The sequence below is a fragment of the Triticum dicoccoides genome, chromosome 5B, assembly GCF_002162155.2.
Source record: "Triticum dicoccoides isolate Atlit2015 ecotype Zavitan chromosome 5B, WEW_v2.0, whole genome shotgun sequence".
Taxonomy (NCBI): Eukaryota; Viridiplantae; Streptophyta; class Magnoliopsida; order Poales; family Poaceae; genus Triticum; species Triticum dicoccoides.
In genome coordinates, this window is record NC_041389.1 from 504,154,672 (window position 1) to 504,181,813 (window position 27,142).

The 27,142-nt window shown below is 43.4% G+C and overlaps 2 protein-coding genes across 5 annotated transcripts; one reads left to right on the forward strand and one right to left on the reverse strand.

Moving 5' to 3' along the window:
- Positions 1-8,035: 8,035 nt before the first annotated feature.
- LOC119309869 lies at positions 8,036-13,845 on the reverse strand. Its single transcript, XM_037585771.1, has 3 exons — positions 13,689-13,845; positions 11,024-11,577; positions 8,036-8,210 (listed from the first exon to the last, which is right to left on the reverse strand). Exons 1-3 carry the CDS (start codon positions 13,843-13,845, stop codon positions 8,118-8,120), a joined length of 804 nt encoding a protein of 267 aa, XP_037441668.1. The 3' UTR covers positions 8,036-8,117.
- LOC119311185 lies at positions 13,734-23,443 on the forward strand. 4 transcript variants are annotated; one of them, XR_005150913.1, is made up of 14 exons: positions 13,734-14,045; positions 16,793-16,888; positions 17,115-17,174; positions 17,330-17,415; positions 17,536-17,695; positions 18,159-18,242; positions 18,377-18,459; positions 18,756-19,243; positions 19,377-19,802; positions 19,926-20,616; positions 21,550-21,780; positions 21,894-22,018; positions 22,107-22,477; positions 22,848-23,443. XR_005150913.1 is itself a non-coding variant. In XM_037586816.1 (14 exons), the coding sequence occupies exons 2-14, from the start codon at positions 16,865-16,867 to the stop codon at positions 22,943-22,945; spliced, it is 2,805 nt and encodes a 934-aa protein (XP_037442713.1). In that variant the 5' UTR covers positions 13,734-14,045; positions 16,793-16,864; the 3' UTR covers positions 22,946-23,443. The 4 variants fall into 4 exon arrangements, 3 of the variants coding, with proteins under 3 accessions (XP_037442713.1, XP_037442714.1, XP_037442715.1); XM_037586816.1 differs by having other exon boundaries at positions 22,107-22,355; XM_037586817.1 differs by having other exon boundaries at positions 22,107-22,340.
- Positions 23,444-27,142: the final 3,699 nt, after the last annotated feature.

The window sequence follows — 27,142 nt, forward strand, 5'->3', positions numbered from 1 at the left end:
TTTTATCACCTCCATAATCGAGAAATATTTCCTTAGTCCTTACTAAGGATAATCTTGACCGTTATCTAGTGATCTACTCCTAGATTAAAATTGTACTCCCTTGCCAAACTCAGGGCAGGGTACACAATAGGTCTAGTACACAGCACATCATACTTTATAGAACCTATGACTGTGGCATAGGGAATGACTTTCATTCTCTTTCTATCTTCTGTCGTGGTCGGGCTTTGAGTCTTACTCAACTTGACACCTTGTAATACAGACAAAAACTTCTTCTTTGACTGGTCCATTTTGAACTCTTTCAAAAACTTATCAAGGTATTTACTCATTGAAAAATCTTATCGAGCGTCTTGATCTATCTATAGATCTTGATGCCAATATGTAAGCAGCTTCACCAAGGTCTTTCATTGAAAACTCTTATTCAAGTATCCCTTTATGTTATCCAGAAATTCTATATCATTTCCAATCAGCAATATGTCATCCACATATAATATTAGAAATTCTACAAAGCTCCCACTCACTTTCTTGTAAATACAGGCTTCACCGCAAGTCTGTATAAAACTATATGCTTCGATCAACTCATCAAAGCGTATGTTCCAACTCCGAGATGCTTGCACTAGTCCATAGATGGATCGCTGGAGCTTGTACACCTTGTTAGTACCTTTAGGATTGACAAAACCTTCTGGTTGCATCATATACAACTCTTCTTTAAGAAATATCTATTTAAGGAATGTAGTTTTGACATCCATTTGCCAGATTTCATAAAATATGGCAACTGCTAACATGATTCGGACGGATTTAAGCATCACTGCAGTTGAGAAAATCTCGTTGTAGTCAACACCTTGAACTTGTCGAAAACCTTTTTGCGACAAGTTGAGCTTTGTAGATAGTAACAATACTATCAGTGTCCGTATTCCTCTTGAAGACCCATTTATTCTTAATGGCTTGCCGATCATCGAACAAGTACACCAAAGTCCACACTTTGTCCTCATACATGGATCCCATCTCAAATTTCATGGCTTCAAGCCATTTCACGGAATCTAGGCTCATCATCGCTTCCTCATACTCCCTCTGTTTCGAAATAGATGACTCAAATTTGTACTAACTTTAGTATAAATTTAGGTCATCTATTTTGGAATGGAGGGATTAGTTCATAGGTTCATCATGGTCTAGTAACATGACTTCCGGAATAGGATTACCGTACTACTCTGGTGCAGATCGTACTCTGGTTGACCTACGAGGTTCGGTAGTAACTTGATCTGAAGTTTCATGATCATCATCATTAGCTTCCTCACTAATTGGTGTAGGAATCACTAGAACTGATGTCTGTGATGAACTACTTTCCAATTCAGGAGAAGGTACAATTACCTCATCAAGCTCTACTTTCCTTCCACTCACTTCTTTCGAGAGAAAACTCCTTCTCTAGAAAGGATCCATTCTTAGCAACGGATATCTTGCCTTCGGATCTGTGATAGAAGGTGTACCCAACAATTTCCTTTGGGTATCCTATGAAGATGCACTTCTCCGATTTGGGTTCGAGCTTATCAGGTTGAAGCTTTTTCACATAAGCATCGCAACCCCAAACTTTAAGAAACGACAACTTTGGTTTCTTGCCAAACCACAGTTCATAAGGCATCGTCTCAACGGATTTTTGATGGTGCCCTGTTTAAAGTGAATGCAGCTGTCTCTAATGCATAACCCCAAAACGATAGTGGTAAATCGGTAAGAGACATCATAGATTGCACCATATCTAATAAAGTGTGGTTATGACATTCGGACACACCATTACACTGTGGTGTTCCAGGTGGCGTGAGCTATGAAACTATTCCACGAAGGCCAAACTCATAACTCAAATATTCGCCTCTACGATCAGATCGTAGAAACTTTATTTTCTTGTTATGATGATTCTCCACTTCATTATGAAGTTCTATGAACTTTTCAAATGTTCGAGACTTGTGTTTCATTAAGTATATATACCCATATCTTCTCAAATCATCTGTGAAGGTCAGGAAATAATGATACCCCCCATGAGCATCAACACTCGTTGGACCGCATACATTGGTATGTATTATTTCCAATAAGTCACTAGCTCGTTCCATTGTTCCGGAGAACAGAGTTTTAGTCATCTTGCCAATAAGGCATGGTTCGCAAGCATCAAATGATTCATAATCAAGTGATTCCAAAAGTCCATCTTTATGGAGTTTCTTCATGCGCTTTACACCGATATGACCCAAACGGCAGTGCCATAAATAAGTTGCACTATCATTATCAACTTTGCATCTTTTGCCATTAATATTATGAATATGTGTATCACTATGATCGAGATCCAACAAACTATTTTCATGGGTGTATGACCATCAAAGGTTTTATTCATGTAAACAGAACAACAATTATTCTCTGACTTTAAATGAATAATCGTATTGCAATAAACATGATCAAATCATATTCATGCTCAACGCAAACGCAAAATAAGATTTATTTAGGTTCAACACTAACCCCGAAAGTATAGGGAGTGTGCGATGATGATCATATCAATCTTGGAACCACTTCCAACACACATCGTCACTTCACCCTTAACTAGTCTCTGTTCATTCTGCAACTCCCGTTTCGAGTTACTAATTTTAGCAACTGAACCGGTATCAAATACATAGGGGTTGCTATGAACACTAGTAAAGTACACATCAATAATCTATATATCAAATATACCTTTGTTCACTTTGCCATCCTTCTTATCCGCCAAATATTTGGGGTAGTTCCGCTTCTAGTGACCATTTCCTTTGCAGTAGAAGCACTCAGTTTCAGGCTTAGGTCCAGCTTTGGGCTTCTTCACGGGAGTGACAACTTGCTTTCCATTCTACTTGAAGTTCCCTTTCTTTCCCTTTGCCCTTTTCTTTAAACTAGTTGTCTTGTCAATCATCAACACTTGATGCTCTTTCTTGATTTCTACCTTCGTCGATTTTCAGCATCACGAAGAGCTCGAGAATTTCTTTTGTCATCCCTTGCATATTATAGTTCATCACGAATTTCCAATAACTTGGTGATGGTGACTAGAGAACTCTTTCAATCACTATCTTATCTGGAGGATTACCTCCCTCTTAATTCAAGTGATTGTAGTACCCAAACAATCTGAGCACATGCTCACTGCTTGAGATATTCTCCTCCATCTTTTAGCTTTAGAACTTGTTAGAGACTTCATATCTCTCAATTCGGGTATTTTCTTGAAATATTAACTTCAACTCCTAGAACATCTCATATATTCCATGACGTTCAAAACGTCTTTGAAGTCCCGATTCTAAGCCATAAAGCATGATGCACTAAACTATCAAGTAGTCATCATATTGAGCTAGCCAAATGTTCATAACGTCTGCATCTGCTCCTGCAATAGGCCTGTCACCTAGGGGTGCATCAAGGACATAATTCTTCTGTGCAACAATGAGGATAAACCTCAGATCACGGACCCAGTCCACATCATTGCTACTATCATCTTTAAACTTAGTTTTCTCTAGGAACATATAAAAAACATAGGGAAGCTACAGCGCGAGCTATTGATCTACAACATAATTTGCAAAATACTATCAGGACTAAGTTCATGATAAATTAAAGTTCAATTAATCATATTACTTAAGAACTCCCACTTAGATAGACATACCTCTAGTCATCTAAATGATCACGTGATCCATATCAACTAAACCATGTCCGATCATCACGTGAGATGGAGTAGCTTCCAATGGTGAACATCACTATGTTGATCATATCTACTATATGATTCACGCTCGACCTTTCGGTCTCAGTGTTCCGAGGTCATATCTGCATATGCTAGGCTCTTCAAGTTTAACCCGAGTATTCTGCGTGTGCAAAAACTGGCTTGCACCCGTTGTATTTGAATGTAGAGCTTATCACACCCGATCATCACATGGTGTCTCAGCACGACGAACTGTCGCAACAGTGCATACTCAGGGAGAACACTTATACCTTGAAATTCAGTGTGGGATCATTTTATAATGCTACCGCCGTACTAAGCAAAATAAGATAAACATCACATGCAATCAAAATATGTGACATGATATGGCCATCATCATCTTGTGCTCATGATCTTCATCACCGAAGAATCGTCATGATCTCCATCGTCACCGGCACGACACCTTGATCTCCATCATAGCATCGTTGTCGTCTCGCCAACTATTGTTATTACAACTATTGCTACCGCTTAGTGATAAAGTAAAACAATTACATGGCGATTGCATTGCATACAATAAAGCGACAACCATATGGCTCCTGCCAGTTGCCGATAACTTTGTTGCATAACATGGTCATCTCATACAACAAATTATATCACATCATGTCTTGACCATATCACATCACAACAAGCCCTGCAAAAACAAGTTAGACGTCCTCTACTTTGATGTTGCAAGTTTTACGTGGCTGCTACGGGTTTCTAGCAAGAACCGTTCTTACCTACGCATCAAAACCACAATGATTTTTCATCAAGTGTTTTTTTTTAACCTTCAACAAGGACCGGGCGTAGTCAAACTCGATTCAACTAAAGTTGGAGAAACAAACACCCGCCAGCCACCTATGTGCATAAGCTCGTCTGTAGAACCAGTCTCATGAACGCGGTCATGTAATGTCGGTCCGGGATGCTTCATCCAACAATATTGCAGAATCAAAGTATGACATGCTGGTAAGCAGTATGACTATTATCGCCCACAACTCTTTGTGTTCTACTCGTGCATATAACGTCTACGCATAGACCTGGCTCAGATGCCACTATTTGGGGAACGCGGTAATTTCAAAAAAAATCCTACGGTTACGCAAGATCTATCTATGTGATGCATAGCAACGAGAGGGGAGAGTGTGTCCACGTACCCTCATAGACCGAAAGCGGAAGCGTTATGACAATGCGGTTGATGTAGTCGTACGTCTTCACGATCCGACCGATCTTAGTACCGAACGTACGGCACCTCCGCGATCAGCACGCGTTCAGCTCGGGGACGTCCCTCATACTCTTGATCCAGTTGAGGCCGAGGGAGAGTTTCGTCAGCACGACGACGTGGTGCAATGATGATGAAGTTACCGGCATAGGGCTTCACCTAAGCACTACGACGATATGACCAGGTGTGTAACTATGGAGGGGGCACCGCACACGGCTAAACAATGTCAACTTGTGTGTCTATGGGGTGCCCCCTGGCCACGTATATAAAGGAGGGGAGGGAAGAGGTGGCCGGCCCAAGGGGGCGTGCCAGGTGTGGGGAATCATACTAGGACTCCCTAGTCCAAGTAGGATTCCCCTCCTCTTTCCTATTCCTAGTAGGAGAAGGAGGGAAGAAGGAAGGAGGGGGGGGGCCCTCCTAGTCCAATTCGGACCAACCCATGGGGGGGCGTGCGGCCACCCCTTGAGGCCCTTCTCTCATTTCTTGTATGGCCATTAAGGCCCACTACTTCCCCCGGCGAATTCCCATAACTCTCGGGTACTCCAAAAAATACCCGAATCACTCGGAACCTTTCTGATGTCCGAATGTAGCCTTCCAATATATAGATCTTTACTTCTCGACCATTTTGAGACTCCTAGTCACGTCTGTGATCTCATCCGGAACTCCGAACAAACTTCGGTCATCAAATCACATAACTCATAATACAAATCGTCATCGAACGTTAAGCATGCGGACCCTACGGGTTCGAGAACTATGTAGACATGACCGAGACATATCTCCGGTCAATAACCAATAGCGGAACCTGGATGCTCATATTGGTTCCTACATATTCTACGAAGATCTTTATTGGTCAAATCGCATAACAACATACATTGTTCCCTTTGTCATGGGTATGTTACTTGCCCGAGATTCGATCGTCGGTATTATCATACCTAGTTCAATCTCATTACCGGCAAGTCTCTTTACTCGTTCTGTAATACTTCATCCCGCAACTAACTCGTTAGTTACAATGCTTGCAAGGCTTATAGTGATGAGTATTACCGAGAGGGCCGGAGATACCTCTCCGAAACATGGAGTGACAAATCCTAATCTCGATCTATGCCAACCCAACAAACACCTTCGGAGACACATGTAGAGCACCTTTATAATCACCCTTTTATGTTGTGACGTTTGGTAGCACACAAAGTGTTTCTCCGGTATTCGGGAGTTGCATAATCTCGTAGTCTGAGGAACTTGTATAAGTCATGAAGAAAGCAATAGCAATGAAACTAACACGATCATAATGCTAAGCTAACGAATGGGTCATGTCCATGACATCATTCTCCTAATGATGTGATCCCGTTCATCAAATGACAACACATGTCTATGGTTAGGAAACTTAACCATCTTTGATTAACAAGCTAGTCAAGTAGAGGCATACTAGGGACTATATGTTTTGTCTATGTATTCACACATGTACTAAGTTTTCGGTTAATATAATTCTAGCATGAATAATAAACATTTATCATGAAATAAGGAAATAAATAATAACTTTATTATTGCCTCTAGGGCATATTTCCTTCACTTTTTACCCATGAGGGATTGACAACCCCTCTCTTACGTCGGGTTGCAAGTATTTGTTCTTTGTGTGCAGGAGCTGTTTACGTGGTGTTGCGTGGTTCTCCTACTGGTTCGATAACCTTGGTCTCATCACCGAGGGAAATACCTACCATTGTTGTGCCGCATCATCCCTTCCTCTTTGGGGAAATGCCGACATAGTTCAGGCAAACATCAATATCGGGTCACTGGAAAGGAGTTTCGGGCAACCCCGACAAAGATATGGGCTTAATGGGCCGAGGGAGGGACATGCCAGCTCACAAGGGGCTAGTGCGCCCCTCCCTGACCGCAGGTCCTAGAGGAAGGAAAGGAGGGGGCGCCACCTCTTCCTGCCTTTCCCCCTTGGTGGGAGAAAGGAAAGGGGGGGGGGGCTCCACCTCCTCCTTCCTTCCCCTCATCGCCAAAAGAAGGAAAAGGGGGGCGCCGGCCGAGGGCAGGAGCCCAAGTAGGATCCCTCCTACTTGGGCGCCCCAAGGCTGCTCCCCTCCCCCTCCCACCTATATATATACATAGGGAGGGGGCGCCTAGAACACACAACACGTCATTGAGTTGAACGTGTGCAGAACTCAAAGGTGTCGTACGTTCGGTGCTTGATCGGTCGGAACAAGAAGAAGTTCGACTACATCAACCGCGTTGTCAAACACTTCTGCTTTTGGTCTACGAGGGTACGTAGATGCACTCTTCCCCTCTCGTTGTTATGCATCTCCTAGATAGATCTTGCGTGAAGCGTAGGATTTTTTTTTGAAATTGCATGCTACGTTACCCAACAACAACTTCTTGGTTTTCCTTGAAGATCACCATGGGCCACCCAAAGTGGCACGGGATGGAACCGACAAAGGGGATCCTCAGCCTGACCCACTAGGCCAGGAGTCGACATGGTGAGAGGCCCCCTAGTCGGGATACCGTCAGATGGCCTCCTCCATTTCCTAGATCAGGCCTCCGGCGGCCAGCGCCATCCGGCAACAGACTGCATCATTGATCATCCTCTCAAGCTGCAGAATGCAGTGGCCACCGAAGGGTCCTTGTGAGGGTTCCTCTCTCCGGATCCGGTGGCCGCAACTGGCGGCTTGCACTGGCGAGGTTGAGGGTTGCAACCAAAAGGCACCTTTGTGGGCTTTGGCGGCTCTCACTCTGGCCAGTTTGCCTTCAATGGTGAGATGCAATCTATAGGCGATGCCTTGCCATAGAGGGTATGGTTGTGTTGTCGAGGCAGTGGGATTTCTAGCCCAACGCATGTAGCTGTTGGCATCACGAAAAAATGATGGTGAGAACACATGATTAACTTCTATTCGTGGTGTGTGACGCCCTCGATTCAATCGTACACTAATCATACACGCAAATGTGTACGATCAAGATCAAGGACTCACGGGAAGATATCACAACACAACTCTAGGCACAAGTTAAAATAATACAAGCTTTATATTACAAGCCAGGGGCCTCGAGGGCTCGAATACATAAGCTCGAATACACAAGAGTCAGCGGAAGCAACAATATATGAGTACAGACATGAGTTAAACAAGTTTGCCTTAAGAAGGCTAGCACAAAAGCAACCTTGATCGAAAAGGCAAGGCCTCCTGCCTGGGAGCCTCCTAACTACTCCTGGTCGTCGCGGTCTTCATGAGGTAGTAGGCGCCTCGTGGTAGTAGCAGTCGTCACAGGTGGCATCTGGCTCCTGGACTCCACCATCTGGTTGCAACAACCAGGAAGAAGAAAGAAAGGGAAAAGGGGGGGGGTAGCAAAGCAACCGTGAGTACTCATCCAAAGTACTCGCAAGCAAGGATCTACACTACATATGCAACATTATCAAAGAAAGGTTGTATATGTGGACTGGGATGCAGAAATGCCAGAATAGAGAGAAGGCCTAGTCCTGTCGAAGACTAGCATCTTCTGGAAACCACCATCTTGCAGCAAACAGGAGGGAGTAGAGTAACATAAGGTAAGGTAGTAGTAGGGTTATCAACCTCGGCCAGAGATTCTTTCTCGACTCCCTGCGAGAAAGCAATCCCAGAGCCATACTATCCAATTCTCATCACCATCCAATTCTCATCACAAGTATCCAGTTCTGGTTGTATCGATCGGGATACAACTCCAAGTGTCCGTTACCGTAGGACAGGCTATGCGTAGATTAGTTCTTCCCTGCAGGGGTGCACCAACTTACCCACCACGCTTGATTAACTCCGGCCGGACACACTTTCCTGGGTCATGCCCGGCCTCGGCCAAACAATACGCCGCAACCCGACCTAGACTTAACAGAGAGGTCAGCACGCCGGACTAAACCTATGCCCCCAGGGGTCATGGGCCATCTCCCCGGAAACTCCTGCACGTTGCGTACGCGGCCGGTGAGCAGACCTAGCCTCCCTTATACAAGAGAAGGCGTAACCAGTCCAACCCGGCGCGCGCCGCTCAGTCGCTGACGTCTATTAAGCTTCGGCTGATGCATACGACGCAGAACGCCCATACTATGCCCACGTGATGGTTAGTGCTATCAGGCCAGAGGCCCCTCGGATCAAATATCCAAATCGTAGTGGATTGGGAACGCGCGGTAACAAGCAGAGACTCACGAAAGATGTGACCCCGTTGCCCCGTCTCGAGGACTTGCGGCAAGGGCTAAGAATGCCCGGCCACACCTCGTAATTATCTCACGGGCACCTTCCAGGTCAACCCGACTCCTCATCACTCGTAATTATGCTCGCGCGGGCACCCCTTAGGGTCGACCCGTCTTTAGTAACATGGTTCAGTATAAAGTCATAGTAACCATAGTAACCGTGTGTCCAAACACCAAGGGGAAAACCCGAGGAATCACCCCCGGTGAATTTCACTCGATGTAATCATCAAGGTGAACGTAAGAGGAATCACCCCCGAGGTTCACACTTGAGGGGTTGCACGACAGAGTCGTATCGGAAGTGGTTAAGGCGGAATCACCCTCGATGACCACGACCGAATAGCTACACCACAGGGTTAACATCAGAAGTGTTGTAGAGGTCTCACCCTCGGCACTCGATAGTAACCCAGCAGTGTCGAGCAACTAAGGGGAAAGTGATGTGCGGTGCCGGGGCCTGGTCTTCAATCCCGTTGATCGGGTCTTCAATGATGAAGCAGGGGCAACAAGGACAAGGTGGGGGTCACTGATGGATCACTAACCAACTATACTAAGCAGTTTAGGATAAGCAGGTAAGGTACAACAGCAAATACAAAAGCAGGCTATGCATCAGAATAGGAGCATACAATAACAGTAGCAAAATCTAATGCAAGCATGAGAGAAAGGAATGGGCGATATGGGGATGATCAAAGGGGGGGCTTGCCTGGTTGCTCTGGCAAGGAGGGGTCATCGTCGACGTAGTCGATCACAGGGGCAGCATTGGTCTCGAGGTCTACCGGAAAGGAGTAACAGAGGGGGAACACCATAAATAACAGAGCAATCAAAGTAACACAACATATAACAAGGCAATACGCGGGGTTAGGGGTGACCTAATGCAGTACTAGCCTATACTGGCGAAGGGGGAAACATCCAAGAAAGTATCCCCGGTGTTTCACGTTTTCGGACGGATGAACCGAAGGGGAAAAGTTGCGTGTTTGATATGCTAGGGGTGTGTGGCGGAAGAACGGACTGTGTATCCGAATTCGTCTCGTCGTTCTGAGCAACTTTCATGTACAAAGTTTTTCCAACCGAGTTACGGATTATTTTATATGATTTCTAAGGTTTCAAATATTTTCTAGTAATTACTGGATTTAATTTAATTCGAAAAAATAACTATAAATACTTTTGTCACCTAGTGTTACTCTAGCCTATGAGTATGCCAGTGGGGCCAGTGGGGTGGGTTGACCTAGTCAAAGATTGAATAGCCAAAGGATGAAAAGTTTAGGCGGGTCCCATATGTCATTGTCTATGGTTAAACTAGACTTTAATTACATTAGATTAACTAATAGGGGGGTACTGTCATTGGCTGGCAGTTAACCTAGCAATCATTAACCTAAATCTAGATTAGCCTAAACTAATTGATCCTGGCCGGTCACACACACAGAACACACCACGCAACACACTCGACCATGGCCTTGGCCATGGCCAGCCAATAGTAGCAGTAAAGAAGCGCAACAGCAGCGTTGAGGCGAAGCAGCGGCATCAGTGAGCAAGGCAACAACAGTAGGGAGCAGTACCAGCGAGCAGCATAGAGCAAAGTAGCACGGCAGGAGCAGCGTTGGCATCAGGCAGAGCATGCAGCAGCGACGACAACGTTAAGCGGTCAGCACCAACAGCAGAGCAACAACGTGCGGCCAGGGGACGGCCGGCGCGTGGCCGGACGCGGCCAGCGGGAGTACGGGGCGTCGTGGCGTGGGTGGCTTTGGGTGTGCGTGGGCTGCAGCAGCAGTAGCAGGCCGCACCAGTAGCAGCAGTGGCGGCTCGCAGGCACGGCCAAGCTCGGGCGGGCTCCTGTAAGGAAGGAGGCGGCGACTACAGCGGCAGTCCGAGGCGGGGAGAAGGGGAACGGGCGGCGGCTCACCCCGGGGAAGCCGTGGACGAGCTCGGCGAGGCCGGGAGGCGCCGGTGGTGCAGATCGACGGTGATGGCCGCAGCGGCCGTAGTCGAGGAAGACGGACGATTCGGTCGAGGTGGGTGCTTCGAGCTCGAGTGGATCCGCGTAGGGGAAGCAGGGGAGGCAGGTGGAGCTCCTGGCGCAAGCTCGGACGAAAGGGACGACGCTGGCCGCGGAGACGATGAGGCGGTGACGGCGGCGGTGCCGAAGGTGGAAGACGACGAGGATCCGGGGAAGCAACGCCTCCCAGCTCGCACTGCTGGCTGTAGTATACGCAGGAGATGCCGACGATGCTCCTCGACGTCTTCGCTTGGCTCGGGGAGGTCGTCGGCCATGGTCACGGCGAGGCGGCAGCAGCGGCCGCGTCGGGTGGGCGCAGGGGAGAAAGGGATCTGGGGAGAGGGAGAGTGGAGGACGGAGTGGGGAGCGAGGGGGCAAGTGGGGGAGGGGACCGAGGCGCCGCAGGGGGGCGGCATCCTTATCGCCTCCGCGGTGACGCCGACGAGCTGGTCCGGCAGGGACTGCTCGGTCGCAGGCGCCCGGTCGCGTGAGCAGTGGCGAAGAAAGGCGACCGAGGGAGTGCAGGGTTGGGCCGGCCTGGCTGGCCCGAGGCTCAGCGGGGCTGGGAGGTGGTCTAGGCCTGGGGGCTTCCCCTTTTCTTTACCTTTTCTTTTGTAATATACTTTTTTTTATAAAATAAACAACTAGCCCCTGTTTTATTATTTTTAGAGCATTTAAACACATTATAAAAATATGATCTCAACATGAAAAATATCCGGGGACTATTTGCCACACCTCGAACATTTTAGTTTCATGTTTGATAAAATTTGAATTTTGACTTTAAACTTGGTTTTGAATTTGAGTTTGAAATAAGATTTGGATCAAGCGAGGATTAGTAACAATAATGTAATGACGTGGCACCATTAGCAGGGTTTACTGTAGCATGACACCGGGGGTGTTACATGGTGCTTCGCTAGTATCTAGTCTCTAGTTATGGGGTGAAAACCCTAGGTCTGACCCAAGTTAGTTATACCCGATAATGGCGATGCTTTTGCATCGTTATCATGTTGAAGGCATTGTTGGGATATGCTTAGACTTGTTCTTTAGGGTGAAGACCTAGAATCCAGGATCAAGTGGTTGAATTTGATGACGTCGATGCTTGCCATCGTTTCCTTCCTGAAAAGAGGGGGTAATCGACTTCCCAGTTGGCGGAGACAGAAACTCGGTCCATGACCAAACAAATCGGGGAAAGTTGCATGATTGTCCAAGTAATCTGTATCCCACACGATGGATTTCTTTGAGGACCATGTTAGCAATGGCCACATTGAACCCGTTGATACACTACCAATAGATGTTGTTTGAATTCTTATATGTCGCCTCCTTAATGAGGTTAAAATTCCCGCCCATTATCACCGAGAAGTTTGAGCTATTAATCTTGGTTTTGATTTCCACCAAAAAAGCTATAGGAAGTGAGTGGACGCCTGGAAAAGCTCCCAATATTTATGTGTGGCAATTGTCTTGATGGAAGAACTAAGAAAGAAACTCCCCAAGGTCCAGCACAACACCTTATAGGACTCTCTGCTGACGCCTAGTAGAAGGCCTCCCGAATGTCCATTAGTCGACACCCATTGCCAGCCGCTTTTTTCAAGAGGATCAATGGTTCCAAATTCAAAGAAAGAAAAATCAATCTCGATACTATTGGGGAGCAATTGAATATTGTTCTCGCTGACAATATAATCCTTCAGTTGGGTTCGGCGCCCCGTATGGCCAAAACCTCGAATATTCCAGAAGAAGGTCCTCATTGATTGTTTTTCTATTCTTCTAATATGCACCCCCTTGATGCCGATCGACTTCGGCTTGGATTTAAAGATAGCATTGGGTGCGTTGGGATCCCCCTGGTCACCTTCGACCAATGCAGTAGCCCCTTTTATGGTGGGAAGGAAAGTGGAGGCCTCCTTGGCAGCCTCAGTTGCAGCAACCTTTCGGTGAGCCGCCTCGAATAGCGCCGCTTGGGTGAGTTTTGGCAAGGATCAAGTCAATAGTACCTGGCACACCCTGACATCCCCAACTAAACTAATCACACTATCCTAAATAAAAGAAGATATATGTGAGTATTCTAAACATTTTGGAGTTAAAGGTTTGAAAATACTTATATGAATACTTTCTTTCCTTCACCTTTTTGAAGTATTCTAAACATTTTCTCAAACCTCATGCTTTCACTTTCCTCTTGTATCTCCTCAAAAAAGAATTTTTTGCAAAATTTGTGGAGCATGCACACGATCATGACCTGCTATTTGACGTTTAAACTACTACTTCCTCCGTCCGAAAAAACTTGTCCCAAATAGGACCAAACAAATAAGTACGTATTTTTCCGCAGGGGTGCATTGGATCACTTTATTTTGAAAGGCTACAAGATGATAGTTAAAAGTTTCAAAAAAAATTGACCTTTTTTACATGGACATTTATAGATTTTCTCTTAGTATTTTTTTCAAGACAAATAGATTTTCTCTTAGTACTATTAAGGCTGCACAAAAAGAACAAATTCGGGCCCAAAACCAGGAAAACTGGAGTAAGCCCATATTTTGCATGTATTTGTTTTTTCGTATATAGTATCTCACGTATAAACACGTACTCCAGTATATTGATGAAACCTTTTCTGCCTTGTTTCCTTTCCTTCTGCCTTTCCTCTTGTGTTCTACCGCATCCCATACTCTTCCTTCGCGAGAGAGGGCGACTGGGGACGGGCTGAAGCGCCACCGCCCGCGCCCCCGGTCCGGTGCCACCGCCATCACCTCCAGGCGAAGTGTCGCGCGGGCGCGCTGTAGCCGCGCGGCGGACGGGAAGCGCCGTCTCCGTCGAGCTTATTAGCTGCCGAGGCTACCGCTGGCCGCTGCAGCTTTGCCGCCGCCGCCAGCCGTGCATCTCCCTGCTGCGTGCGCCCCCGGCTGCCGCTGGGCACACGCCGCAGCAAGGTCACCGCGCCCGACAGGTGAACGCCGCTCTTTGATCTACAGAACGCGTTTTCCAATCTAATTGGACGGTTTCTTGCGGATCTTGTTGTTACTATCTGCGTTGAGCAAACCCTAGATGCTAAGGAAAACCAATTTGGGATTCCACCTGTGAATACACGAAACAGTACATTGGGGATTGGTCCTACAATCGCTGTGGACATCTATAGTTTATCACTTTGATGTTTCCTTGGAGTTTCGATTACTGCCGTCCAGCTTGGGGAAGTTGGTTTGCTAGATTTGGGACCGGTTCACACTAAATAATTGTTTGTGGCTTTGATGGTTATGTGCTTTCTTTCGCCTGTAGCCGTTTTGATGTTCTAGATGTCAAAGTTGGGTCTTTGGCTGACTATATGGTCTTTGCTTTTAACCGACCCAGTCAGTTTTGGTAGGGAGAAATGCCTATGCCCGCCATATGCAGAATAACCTAGGGTATAGAAAAATGATTCAAGAAGTTCAATCTTGAGTGTGCAGGCTGCGTTTGTTAATTAAATTATGCCCCTGCATATCCTCATTATAGATATTATATGTAGGCTCCTTATCCATCTACCGTAGAACCCGTATCTGCTTCTCGCATTTCCCCTGCGTGTCACTAAGAAAGTAGGTCGATGATTATTGTAAGATTTGCTTTCTGTACACTATTTATTATGTATGTCGTGTGTATATTCATGGTGTTTGGCACTTGTGCATTATGTGTAAATATTGATAAATAAGGTCCAATTATGTGCTTTTGTCAAGGTGTCAGGTCACGGGGCTCGGGAAAGTTTCCGCAGCACTGTGTTGTAGCATGTCCCGGCGGCAGTGAATGCGGTTTTGTTTGCGAGGACACATCTTTTGTTATCTCTTAGTTTCTCCCTTAGATAATATGTTATTTCTTGGATTGAGTTCTTGGGGCCTTCCCCTATTTAAAGAAGAGATGACATTGCTTAAGTTGAAGAAATAATAATTGATGTCCTTCCTTCTTGGTGCAATCTTTTCCTATGAGCACTCACAACTCTCTAGAGATATGTCCCTATTCCTAAGCCTTTTTGCCTACACCTGGTTGTGGTCTATGGGATCGTAGCACATAGCCAATGATGGCACATTTCGTAACTCCTGTTATCAAGGTTAATAGTGCACTGTTGTACATACTCATGGTGAAAATCGCCCAGTGCATATTTCATTTATCTATTCTCAATTTCTAATTTCGACAGTTGCACTTAACATCATGTAGGTATTATCCTATCTTTTTTGGAGTTAGTTTTCTGTTTTTGTTCCACACTGTTGTGGCCTAATAATTACTCTATGAGCATTTAATTATATGCTCACATTTTTTTCTTATCTCTATTTTTGTTTTTTGCAATAAGATATAGGACATTTTGCTCACCACATCTTCCTTAGGGGTTTTGCCTTAAATCTGGTAATGTGCTGATATAACTACCATGGGTTTTCTGTGATTCAATTGAGGCATGGAATTCTATTCCATTGTTTCATGTTGAGATCTATTGTCCGTAAAATGTGTTATAGCTTATATTAGATTGCTTTCTTATACTAGTATATGCCTGTACATGCAAAGCACCTTCTAGTCCAAAGTCTAAATGCACTAGCTTGAAACACCAAAAGTTTTATAGGAAAACATATGGAAATGTCAACAATGCTGACATCCATAAATCCCAAAATTCTAACAGCATGCCCAATAACCCTCTGCATCAAGCTCTGAAACATCTCTTTCCCCTGTATTCTCAGATCTATCTATCTACCTTCCTGTCTTCCCTTTTTTGCAATTGTTATCCTTGTTCTGTGCAGTATACTCTTTGTTGTTTCCTGCAATGATTGGTTTGATCCTGGGACACCCATGTGGTACATCTGAAGGTGAGTTAGTTGAGAGCCGCATGCCTTAGGAAGCAGGGTCTATGATGATGGGGTTTGGTGAGGGTGGCAAGGAGCCGATGAGCTCGCCGTGGGGATCGTCGAGGGATGACCAGATGATGCGCTCGCTGGTTGATGATTTTTCTTAAGTATAGATGAGGATGGTTACAGAATACTGTAGAGAGCACTGTTCAATTGGGACACTGTAGACGGGAATCCATGCAACCTAGACCATTGGATCGACAATGATCAACGGTTGATTTTGTGTCTCGATCCTAGGATTCAACATTTCAATACTGGTACACTATGTGGTACTCAACTGCAAAAACGTCCTACATTTGTTTACTGAGGGAGTAGTATAGTTAGCATTGATATTGGTTTCAACTATCCTATGTTAAATTTGTTTCATGAAGTATTTTGATAATGTCGTGCGTATATTGTTTCGTCACTGTGCTGAAGTGGCATTTTATTTTGCTTGAATCCAGGTAAATCGTTGAATGAACAACTGAAAATACTTTGTTGGAACTCTTGTCCTCTGTAGCTTTAAACTATGGAAATTTATACTTTATCAGGTAGAATAACTATATACATTAACAAGAATATCTGATATATACCAAAACTGTACTAATTAGTACATATATGGCTAAACATTCAATTTATTTCTACCTACTGAGTTTTGATACTTGTTTTTTATTCATCGAAAGAATATATCCACATATTTTGCATTACCATTGCTTAGATGTGCTAAATGGTATATAGGTTATACATCCCCCCTCCCCTCCTGGGGCAGCAATTTTGGATTTTCAGAAGTAACTATGATTATTGGCAGTTCGAAACTTGATTTAAGAATAGCTATTGATGTTATGTTTTCCTTTAATAGGGCAATTCCCCTCTCAAGGAGGAAAGCACATATGTGAGTCAGGACCTTCTTGTTAAAACGTGAACCAGGGACATGCAGACGGATGACGTCATTGACGTGAGTTCTTTTCTTTTCCATAGTTTGCGTATAAAGACACATATGTTCTCCAAGCACATATACCCAATATTGTCTTGTTACTTGTCTTTTTTTTTGTTATGATTGAATTCTTTCCAAATCGTGTTCGGAAGTGATGTATTTGCATGCCAATACAAACTACATACTATGTGTCTGTCATTGATTTTGTATTTTAAATGTAATTTGTTGGAAATTATTTGATAACCAGCTTGTGTCAGAAGACGATATTGCCTCCTATGAGGAGACAACTTCTGAAGATACTGAAGATGTAAGTCCGAAACACTGAATTTCTGTCGTATCATTTTCTTGCATCAACACCATTGGTTACAATTAAAATGTGAAAGGATGTTTTTCCTCAGTCTAATTGGTTAATATTGTGGGTTTTAAGTCACCTGAATCATGGAATCTAATTGAAAATTATAGGTGAAAGTCTGTGACGTATGTGGAGATGTTGGTGAGGAGAAGAAGCTCGCTGTTTGCAGCAGATGCAATGATGGTGCTGTGCATATGTGAGAATTCTTTATACTATTCTCTTTTCTGTAATCCTAGCCAGTTAAGATTATTGTATGGTGTGCCATAATACTTGTTTACATCTCCATAGTGTCTTATCTATTTTTTTCTCTCTACAGTTACTGTATGTTGGTAATGCTTAAAGAGGTTCCAGAGCGCGGGTGGTTGTGTGATGAGTGCCAAGCTGAGGTAGAAATTGAAATTGAAAAGAAGAAACTTGAGAAATCTCAAGTAAATTTTGTCATGGTTTCCATGGAGAATAAAGTTGGTGCTGAAAAGGTGAGACATAAAGAATCAGAAGTAGATAATGTCACAAGTGGTTGTACATCTTCCATAAAGGAGGGCGACACTGGGTTGTGCATGCTAAACAAAGCTTCTCATGATTGTGAGCCGATGTCCAATGATAGAAGTGGCATTTCTAATTTGAAGTCACTAGATTGAGAGATACACATCTTGGGAATGCACAATAATTATGTTTCATCTGTTTCTAAGGCTAAAGACGGGTCTAATGTGGCTCGTGATAGTGAAAAAGTGGGACATAAAGAATCAGAAGTAGGTAATGTCACAAGTGGTTGTATATCTTCCACAAAGGAGGGCGACAGTGGGTTGTGCATGCTAAACAAAGCTTCTCATGACTGTGAGCCGATGTCCAATGATAGAAGCGACATTTCTTATTTGAAGTCATTAGATAGAGATACACATCTTGGGAATGCATGATAATGATGTTTCATCTGTTTCTAAGGCTAAAGACGCGTCTAATGTGGCTTGTTGGAATAAAAGGTTAAACAGACAGAGTGAGGCCAATTTTTTAGAAGAGATCAAAGATGTGAGTGCTAAACTCTCGTGTTCTGTTTTATTTTTACCACTTATTCCAGGTCAAGTACGCATGCAAAATGTGATTAAGGCGTTTCATCTTTCTCTGACCATAGTGAGTTTTGAATTATTTTTAAATGACAATAGGTGAAAGTATGTGACATTTGTGGAGATGTTGGTGAAGTGGAGAAGCTCACTGTTTGTGGTAGATGCAATGGTGCCGAGCATGTGTAAGATTCTCTTTGCTCCATCGCTTTTTACGATGTTGGTTATTCTCGGTTGATGGTTGGCATATCACCGCGGTTAAGGTCAAATTATTGTTTTTTCATTTCTTTTGGCATGTAAACTGGAAGCTGAACGACTTATGTGGTGCACACTGATAAAGTAACAACTTACACAATCATTATGCTTTCCCACAATAGCAGGAACTAAGCTTCTCAATTCATCATTTCTTTTGCATAATCTCTTCTCAGAAAATTGTGGTATTTTTATGCTCTAAGGATGTTAACTCCTTTCTTTGTCCCAGTTATTGTATGCAGGTGATGATGGAAAAGGTTCCAGAGGTCATGTGGTTGTGTGAAGCATGTCAAACTGAGGTAGAATTTGCAGAGGAAAGGATGGAACTAGAAAAATCCCAATTAATGGTTGGTGCATGTAAATTAGAGTCCTTTGGAGGGCAAACGAATAAACCTGTGGATGATGCAAATAGTGGAAGTTATTTTGAGGATGAAATGGAGGCTGGACATGTGAGTAGTAAAACCTCAAACATGAGAAATCAATCCAACAGTATGGCTACCAAGAGGATAGGAGACGATGCAACAATTACATTACTGATTGGAAAAGATCTTTCTGAATCTGGTGGTGTATCCATGGAAGGTGACTCCGCAAAAAGAGTGCCGCTTTCACGCAAAAATTCACTCAAGCTGGAAACAGAGAAAGGAAAGGAACCTGCTAGGCCAATGCCAACACCATTGACATTGAATGCTCTGAAGAATCAGGCACCACCTCTTTGTGGTAATTTTTTATCATTATTTTCAACTAAGGAGCTTATACCTACAATCTAGAATGTTCAACTTCTCTTACAGTTGTGGGGACTGTCCCTACGAGCTGCTATTGGACAAAACTATAATCAGTAAGGTTTCCGCAGGTCCACTCCCGAAGTCTATTTCTTTCAAGAACTCAAAGGTCCCGAAGGTGAAACAACTGGTCATTGAAGTTCCTCAAAAGCCCAAAAATCTGAAGGAACCTATATCCTTAATTACAAAACAAGACGGGCCAGTGATCACACTTGCTAAGTCGACATCAGTCAAAAAGCCAAACTCTACTGAGCCAGTAAGTAAAGGAAAGTCTTCCATCTTACTAGATGTTGAGGAACCAAGAATGATGAATTCAGTAATGAGCCGAAATGTAACGAATAAGAGGGGCACTTCTATATCTGGATATCCCTCTGTTGCTGCATCAATGCTTGTGCCAGTTCCTTCGAAAGCAGAATCCGCAGCTCAGCATCTCAATAAACAAAATAAGACGGATAATTTAGGCATCGCTTATGGACAAGACGGTAGAAACTTTCCTGGTATATTCCCTTTTCCTTTCCTTTCCCTTTTAGACTCTGCTCTATTTCTGTGCTGTAGGAGTGTAGGTCATGTTTTTTATGGCATACTTTACACTATAGGATAACTATACTTATTTCTTTCAGCACCTAGTGAACCAAAGAGACAGCTTGTAGCAAAAATCCCGGGAAGCCTAACGTTAATTAGTGCTGAGACATCCTCAGGTATGCTTTGTTCTGGTGCACAGATGAAGGGAATTCAAATCCCAGATACTTCACTGGTTGATAAAATAAAGAACCCACCTAGCTTGAAGCCAGGTACTTCTTGCAGCAGTTGCACAATGCATTGTCAACAATGTGATGAAGTGGGACATTCTACACAATTTTGTCCTGTTGGCAGATCTAGCTTGTTTGTAACAGAACCTTTGAGTGAGCAAACCAGTGACCAAACTGCCAGATGCAATAGAACATCTGAAGCTACTACTTTGTCTGCTACTGAAGACATTTTGAAATCAGCATATCAATCTGAGCCAAGTCCAAAACGCCGCCGCTATCATAACCCATCATATAAGCCTATAAATGTTTTATGTACCTCCATTAGTCATGAGGAAAGCAGTGAGCAGGATGTGAGAAATGGTATGCCTACTCCTAGTACTACAGCTCCTGTAGATTGTCACGAGCTAAAATACAAAGAGCATCAGGCTGCATCTGCCATGGGAGGAAGATTTGTGGACAGCAGTTCAACTATGTTGAATGATCCTGCGGACAAATCGCCAATCTTTTCACCTAGTGATGACAGAATAACTTCTAGTGTTCCAGAGTTGGCTTACATTTGGCAGTAATATTTCTACCTCTCTATCTCATATATATTTTGATGCTTATTCTAGATAGACTTGATTGCTACAGAGACCTGCCATTACCATTGAACTAATAAACCTAACAGGTGTAGTCAGGCCATCTTCGAAAGCAACTTTTGTGGAAACACTCCTTTAGGTGAAATCCATGAGATTGAAACAGATGGATGTCTAAAAATATCATAAGATGTTCCGAATGTTTTTGAAAAAATTGACACAAGATGCTTTTCGTATGTCACAAATTCCAAACCAAAATTTGATTGGCACTTGAAAAAAAGACAATTTTTCTCTATGAATAGTTACTCCCTCCGACCCTGAAGATAGGGCGTACAAGGCGAGGTCCAGCTGTTGTTTTCTTGCCCATACTACCCCTAATAATGCTTAGATGAATATTTAATGTCATGGGTGCATGCACCATGCACGGCCTGCAGTACCAGGTCGCTCGGTTTGATTGGTCAGATGGAGCCCTTGCATAGGGGTATTTCCGGGAGAGAGTCCAAAAAACTGCATGCACGGCCTCCTTTTAGCATTTTCTGGTAGAAAGATACATGCCTTGTTTTCATGATTGGAGGGAGTAACTCTCATTCTTTTGTTTATAATGAGCAACAAAAAAAAAGTCTTCTTTTTGTCGCTTTGCGTGGATCGAATTCGGACTTGAAGTTACAGGATAGATGCATCTTGTCTGAATGTTGTCAATTTTTATCAGTACTCTGGTTACTTTTTGGACCACCAGATGCAGATCTGATGTATCACACCCAAAGGGGTGGTTCATGCACTTCATGTTTCATACTTGGTTTTGTATCATCTCATGTGTGCTTGATAGTTGCAACTATCCATGATTGCAACAAACTTGTATTTAAGTAATTGTTTTCATCAATATGTGTTAAAATTTATTTTAGTTACTTATCTTTGAACAGAGGTTGTTTTGAAATATGGAGGACTGGACGGTCATCTAAGTTTTGTAAGGGCTTGCAAGGACACTTATCATGTTCTGCTTCACAAAAGGTTTTGGATATAGCAAAGAAATTCCCTTCTAAAATCCGGCTTGAGCAACTTCCTCGCCGGAATATATACCCCCCACAGTTCCATGGAAATGGCCTTTCATATGACAGTATTGGTCTTTTTTTCTTTGCAAGAGATATCCAGAGGTATTTCACTTGAAGCTTTTCTCTTTCATTATTATATTTCAATTGTTTGAAAAGGATATTAGTTGAACTGCACACAAACTTATAATTTAAATTGCTTATATTTTTGCCTACAGTTATGAGAGGCATTACAGTAAGTTAGTAGAATGGATGCTGAAAGGCGATTTGGCACTCAGAGGAAACATTGAAACAGCTGAATTGCTCATATTTCCTTCCAATATCCTGCCAGAAAGCTTTCAAAGTAAGAAGTCGCTCACCTATTCAAGTGGTGCTTTTATCTTATCACAGTTTTACGCTGATAGATCTTACTTTTCCTTATTCTGCTTCAGGATGGAACATGTCCTATTATCTATGGGGTGTATTTAGAGTCAGAAGAAAAGACCCTAACCTTCCATATCATATACCCACAAGAAAACATTGTAATTTCAATGGGAATCTCTTGGCCGTGGGTCGAAGAACTCATGCTCACGCTTCTTCTGGCCCCAGTTTCTATTACTCACCTACTTGTGAAGACTCTCCACCTATCATGCCCTTGGAAGCTAATCATGAGGGTTGCCCCAATGGTGAGAGTTCTCTAGGTTAGCCTTTCTGTGGACGACCTTTAGAAGATCAGCATCATGATTCAGTTACAGCTAGCTTATCAACAAATAAACATAGCGCTATTAATGAATTTTTCACAGCTCCAACAAGAAAAAAGCAGGTGGGTGTTATAATTTAATTTGACGTGTTGCATTTTTTTCCTTGCAATTGTTTTTTTCTAAATTAATCACTCTACTGGATGCATTTGATTAAAGAATAAGATGACACCTGCCATTGTGTGTGTGGATGTCATGCTTGCCTGCTTACGCCATCTTGGCTATTGGCCTTTGCCTGCTACATATTTGTTTTATAGAAATATTAATATGATTGCTTGTATCAACTCAAATGTTTACTCTTGGCTATACGTATGCGGAAACATGTTTATTCAGAACATTAAGACAATGCAGGAGTATTATCATAATGGTCAGTGAACATTTGTTTCATTTTCTCTTGATTTCATTGTCTAATTTATTTATCTTGTTGAAAAACAGGTAAAGAGAGCACAACTGTCAACCATGACAGTGCAGAGGACCTGTGGGGACCCGGTCTAGTTGACCTACAACGGCGACCGCAATCAGTATGTCGCTAATTGATATCATAGGAACATCCACACAGACCAATCACGCACTTACATTGCTGGGACCAGATTGGTATACATGCATATATATACGTGTGTATGAAGGAATTCTTTGTGAAGTTTGGGTACGCTTAATATGAGCGGTGAGCAGAACATGTTGCTTCTCCCCTTCTCTCTAACGAAAGTGGGAGCTCGCCTAGGCAGATTGCGTAAGCTGTAGGCGGGTGCTGGGCGGAAGAAAAGTGATGACCAGGCGAGGTGAGTGGCGAAGAGAGGGAGCAAAATTGAGACAAGACAGGGAAAGGGTCTCAGGGTAGGGTTGGGAAACTTATCAGATCAAGAGGGGTGAGGGTGAAACTGAAGAGAGCTTGGTGGCGGGAGTAAGGACCCCCACTCTGCCGCGTGCTCCTCTTCCCCTGCTCGCTCACTGTTTGAGTGATTGGTGCTTGCTGCTGCTTGGTTGTTGGCGTTCGAATCACTTGTTTCATCAATGTGACTTTCTTGACTGCAGGTTTTTTTTTCTGCTGTTGCTATGTTTGATTGCTGATGCTGTTGTGTGGAACTGTTGATGTGTCATTTTTTGTTTACTTTTTGGATGTGTCGACGGATAAGATAGGAGCAGAGACAACCCAACCGGAGTCATCGAATGTCCATCCTTTGTTTTTATTTTCTATGCACGAAGTACTCAAAACAATCAAGGATAAATAGCATAATTCTTGAGCAATTGAAATATCAATATTTCAATATAACAATACTTCAAATAAAATTATTCCAATCTAAACATAAAGTTTTGGAATAAAATAGTTCAAGTTTTAGTCGGACACATGTTCTAATTGTCCATTTGAAATGCCCAAAGATGCTCAACTAGATCATTCTGTAGCTGCTCATGATTTTCTTGATATTGAATTTGATGATGCATTGAGATAAAATCTAAAATATCATAGATTTTGCTTTGAATTTGATGATGCATTGAGATAAAATCTAAAATATCATAGATTCTGCTTCGCTTTTGCTCTAGAAGCTGAATATGATCACCCACGTTTTAAAAATCCAAACCATGGTGAATTCCATCATTCTCATCCTTCACAATCATGTTGTGTAGGATAACACAAGATATCATCACTTCCCATAATCCCACAATTTAGTAGGTCCGCACTTGTCTTTGGGCAGTGACATCTTTTGCTATCCCTTGGGTTGGAGATGGTCTTGACGGAAGTCACACTCGGAGCATAGACCATCACAAAGATAATACTGCCATGTTGTAGTTATAATGACCATTGATGGTATAGCTGCACTCACGAGCTTCACACGCACACAACGTTGCGCACAATGAAGACTGCTGCAACACGTTGATGTCATTGTGAGACCCAGACATACCAAAGAAAGAATGCTAATTTCATGTCATGTGATCCAACTACTTCAAGAATGATGGTGGGCCTTTTGCAATGGTGACCTTGTTGAGCATATGGGCAATTCTTCTATTTTCGGTGCATGCAATCCATGGATCCCAGCATACCTATTAAACCTCCTGATTCTCCAATTGACATGAGCATTGCTGTGACTGTGGGAGTTAGTTCCCTCAAGTAGTCCGGTCCCAACACCTTCACCACTACAGTGGCAAATCCGACCATCGCTTCAAAGCATGTGCTTTCTGACATCCAGAGGTCTTGATCACACGAATCTACGGTAGTGCCATAGACAAGCATCCTCATTGCAGCCACACACTTCTGATAACCAGAGAACCCAATGGTTCATATGGCACCCTTCTTCAGGATGAAGTAATCATCATAGGTTTGGACATCATGGTAGATGAGATCAAACACTTGTCGTCGCATCCAAAATTGATGGCGCAAATAGGGCTCGAATAGTGCATCGAGGGAAAAGTAGTGGTTGACCAACATTAGATGCCCTCGTGCCCTATTTCGTTTCAACAATAGATGTCACTTTGTTGAACCCTTGTAGTTTGAGAACATTCCCCTCCACAAGTACCGCGTCTGCAAGAGCTTCCATCATCATCATCATCGTCGTCGTTTCATCTTCATCTTCATTCTCCTCACTTGACGAAGATGACTCAGTGAACTCGTTGTTGAAGTACTCCTCGTACGAATCCATCGTGTTTGCCTCAAGTAAACAATGAGAACCTAAAATAATTTGGCAACAACACTTGGCTAAACACTTGTCGGACGTGCTGTTTGCCATGGACGGCGACAACAGGGCACATGCCGTACCCGAGATGGAACGACGACATAGTCCAAGGCGGGAAGGCGCCTGGATGGAGAGGCGGAGGTCCGACTAAGCCTGGACAGTGGTCAAGGTGGCACAGTTGTGATGTCGGTTGTCGAGGGAGCGGATACAGAGCACAAGGGAGGGACGGAAGGGGGGGAGGGCCCCGAGTGGGGTTTTTGGATGGGCCGGATATGTCGGAGTTCTACATGGTGGGACGGCAAACCTCCCCTACGTTTGGTTTTGGTTTGTGGGATTTAGACATCTATATCAGTTCGGACATTTTTTGGTGACCGTCGTTGGATGACAAAAAATGTCTAGACTGTTTGATCCGGAGATTTGCACGTGATTTAGTGATCCACATTATAGATGACCTTAGGCGCTCATTCCACTTCTTTTGGTGCCTTTCGCTTAAAGTTTCCTTGTTCTAATCTCCGTGAACACGTTTGGATGTGTTGACGGATAAGATAGGGGCAGAGACAACCCAACCGGAGTCATCGAATGTCCATCCTTCGTTTTTTATTTTCTATGCATGAAGTACTCAAAACAATCAAGGATAAATAGCATAATTCTTAAGCAATTGAAATATCAATATTTCAATACAACAATAATTCAAATAAAATTATTCCAATCTAAACATAAAGTTTTGGAATAAAATAGTTCAAGTTTTAGTCGGACACATGTTCTAATTGTCCATTTGAAATGCCCGAAGATGCTCAACCAGATCATTCTGTAGCTGCTCGTGATTTTCTCGATAATGAATTTGATGATGCATTGAGATAAAATCGAAAATACCATAGATTCTCCTTCGCTTCTGCTATAGAAGCTGAATATGATCACCCACGTTTTAAAAATCCAAACCATGGCGAACTCCATCATTCTCATCCTTCTCAATCATGTTGTGCATGATAACACAAGATATCATCAACTCCCATAATGTCTCTAGATACCACAATTTAGTAGGTCCACACTTGTCTTTGGGCAAAGTGACATCTTTTGCTATCCCTTGGTCGAAGATGGTCTTGATGGAAGTCGCACTCGGAGCATAGACCATCCCAAAGATAGTACCGCCATGTTGTAGTCATAATGACCATTGATGATATAGCTGCACTCACGAGCTTCACACGCACACAACCTTGCAGACAATGGAGACTGCTGCAACACGTTGATGTCATTGTGAGACCCAGACATACCAAAGAAAGAATGCTAATTTCATGTCATGTGATCCAACTACTTCAAGAATGATGGTGGGCCTTTTGCAATGGCGACCTTGTTGAGCATATGGGCAATTCTTCTATTTTCGGTGCATGCAATCCATGGATCCCAGCATACCTATTAAACCTCCTGATTCTCCAATTGACATGAGCATTGCTGTGACTGTGGGAGTTAGTTCCCTCAAGTAGTCCGGTCCCAACACCTTCACCACTACAGTGGCAAATCCGACCATCGCTTCAAAGCATGTGCTTTCTGACATCCAGAGGTCTTGATCACACGAATCTACGGTAGTGCCATAGACAAGCATCCTCATTGCAGCCACACACTTCTGATAACCAGAGAACCCAATGGTTCATATGGCACCCTTCTTCATGATGAAGTAATCATCATACTTCTGGACATCATGGTAGATGAGATCAAACACTTGTCGTCGCATCCAAAATTGATGGCGCAAATAGGGCTCGAATAGTGCATCGAGGGAAAAGTAGTGGTTGACCAACATTAGATGCCCTCGTGCCCTATTCTGATTAAACAATCGATGTCACTTTATTGAACCCTTGTAGTTTGAGAACATTCCCCTCCACAAGTACCGCGTCTGCAAGAGCTTCCATCATCATCATCATCATCGTCGTCGTCGTTTCATCTTCATATTCATTCTCCTCACTTGACGAAGATGACTCAGTGAACTCATTGTTGAAGTACTCCTCGTACGAATCCATTGTGTTTGCCTCAAGTAAACAATGAGGACCTAAAATAATTTGGCAACAACAC

Coding starts and splice junctions, on each gene's coding strand:
- LOC119309869 (XM_037585771.1), bottom strand. CDS start 13,845: ATGGCGGTGGCACCGGACCGGGGGCGCGGGCGGTGGCGCTTCAGCCCG. Junction 11,578..13,688: donor GGTTTCATCAATATACTGGA/GTACGTGTTTAT, acceptor GCGACCGAGCAG/TCCCTGCCGGACCAGCTCGT. Junction 8,211..11,023: donor TCGTCCACGGCTTCCCCGGG/GTGAGCCGCCGC, acceptor TGTTGCAACCAG/ATGGTGGAGTCCAGGAGCCA.
- LOC119311185 (XM_037586816.1), top strand. CDS start 16,865: ATGCAGACGGATGACGTCATTGAC. Junction 19,244..19,376: donor TCAGGCACCACCTCTTTGTG/GTAATTTTTTAT, acceptor AGGTTTCCGCAG/GTCCACTCCCGAAGTCTATT. Junction 22,019..22,106: donor CCTGCCAGAAAGCTTTCAAA/GTAAGAAGTCGC, acceptor ATTCTGCTTCAG/GATGGAACATGTCCTATTAT.